The 1,840-nt window shown below is 38.4% G+C and overlaps 1 protein-coding gene across 1 annotated transcript in view; it reads left to right on the plus strand.

Moving 5' to 3' along the window:
• DTL (denticleless E3 ubiquitin protein ligase homolog (Drosophila)) overlaps nucleotides 1-1,840 on the plus strand; it is an 85,172-nt gene that overhangs the window by 20,061 nt on the left and 63,271 nt on the right. The window contains exons 6-7 of the mRNA XM_006888010.1: nucleotides 469-534; nucleotides 1,043-1,155. Coding sequence (XP_006888072.1) covers nucleotides 469-534; nucleotides 1,043-1,155 — 179 coding nt within the window. The remainder of the gene's footprint in view (nucleotides 1-468; nucleotides 535-1,042; nucleotides 1,156-1,840) is intronic.

The raw sequence follows: 1,840 nt of genomic DNA on the forward strand, positions 1-1,840 counted from the left end.
CCACCTGAATTTCAGAATCATCTCAGGAACAGGTTTGAGGCCTTGAACAGTCTTCCATATAGGAAGCAGAACTTTTTTTTGTTCAATTCTCCGTGTTCCTCTTTTCCTTTTCCTTTCCTCAAGAGAAACTACTTTCACAAAGTAATGTATTTTACATTAAGACAATACAACTTAGATTTGGAGCATGGGCTTGAGAGAATTTTTATAGCTTAAAAATGTCAAACATAGGGTATGATACAATATGGGTTGTTATATAAAGTTTTTGTTCAAATAGTGTCTTGAGGTCTTTGATCCTCTCATCTTACAGCTTTGTTTTCTCTTTTTATTGTGGAGCCTACTGTTTTCTCATTCTCATTCTTCACTGCCCAATGCCATACCTAGCACGTGATACTCTTGCAGATTTAAATTGATGTGACTGTCACTGACTAGTTTTATTGATGTTTTCATGTACCGATTATTTCCCCACAGCTGTCTTCTGTACAGGTGGAAGAGATGGCAATATTATGGTCTGGGATACCAGGTGCAACAAAAAAGGTAGCCTATGTTTGCATTTTGCCAGACATACAATAACCCCATCCCTACTTGACCACCAGGGGGCACATGTGTTCACAGAGAACAAAAAGCAAACCCAGAGAGTTATCATTCACAAGCTCTCATTGTTGACCACTCTTCTAAGTCTCTGAATGTTGGTGGTGATAGCAAGTATTACCCTCACATATTTATCTCATATTATATTTTGGTTTATCATACCATTTACCTACATTATTTAAATTTTTTTCCACATTTAATTTTAAATTCGTTTGGGACTTTGAAGAATTTAATTTAGTCACATTGCCCATACCATTGAACAGATAAATCTCCTTACTTACTGTCTTTTTGCTCATTATAATCTCCAACAGGATATAAAGTATAGCTGGTGCTATTGATTTCTAATTCACTAATCACAAATCAATTTATTGTGAGAATTTATGTACAAATGTTACAATGACCATAGAATCAAAAGGTCACAAATGTAAATTGGGTGTTTTGGACTGTCTTCCAGATGGATTTTATAGGCAAGTGAATCAAATCAGTGGAGCTCACAATACTTTAGACAAGCAAACTCCTTCAAAACCCAAGAAGAAACAGAATTCAAAAGGGCTTGCTCCTTCGGTGGTAAGAGAGTTCTGGGTGTAAATGTGTGGGGGGGGTCGTAACATAAAGAATCTTGTTTCAAAGAATTTGGGTCATAAAATAAAAACTGAATTAATTGAGTATTGCTCTTCTTTGCTGTTGGTGTCAGTGTTTATTGCTTCTTATTTAGTACCTATAGTTCTGTTACTGTTGAGTCAGTTCTGACTTATAGCATCTCTGTAAAACGGAGTCGAATTGCCCCATGGTTTATTATCTTGGAGCTCTGGTGCTGTGGACCATAGCATGTTAATGCTGCTGTCTAAAAGGCTAGCAGGTATGCTGACCTTCAGTGCTTAGCGTCCACTGGTGGCTCATTGGGAGAAAGGTGAGTAGGCTCCTTCTGTTGACGTGCACGGCCCCAGGAGCCTGATGGAGGAGGGTGTGAACTGGAATCGATTTGATGGCACTGGGTTTGAGTTTTTTAAATCATTCTAGAAGCAGACTGCCACATTTTTTTCCCAAGAGAAATGCTGGGTGAATTTAAACCACTATCTTTTTGATTAGTAGCCTGTTGTTTTAACCACAGTACCACTAGGGCCTCTTCATACCGTGGTGATGATTCTCACATTTTAAAGCATATTAGGATCACTTGGGTAGTGTGTTAAAAAGCTGCTGTTTCCAGGGCCTCGTTGATAGAGATCTGATTTAGTTGGCCTTTGCAAGGGGG

Source organism: Elephantulus edwardii, unplaced genomic scaffold (assembly GCF_000299155.1).
Source record: "Elephantulus edwardii isolate Elephantulus edwardi_28Jun2011 unplaced genomic scaffold, EleEdw1.0 scaffold00063, whole genome shotgun sequence".
Taxonomy (NCBI): Eukaryota; Metazoa; Chordata; class Mammalia; order Macroscelidea; family Macroscelididae; genus Elephantulus; species Elephantulus edwardii.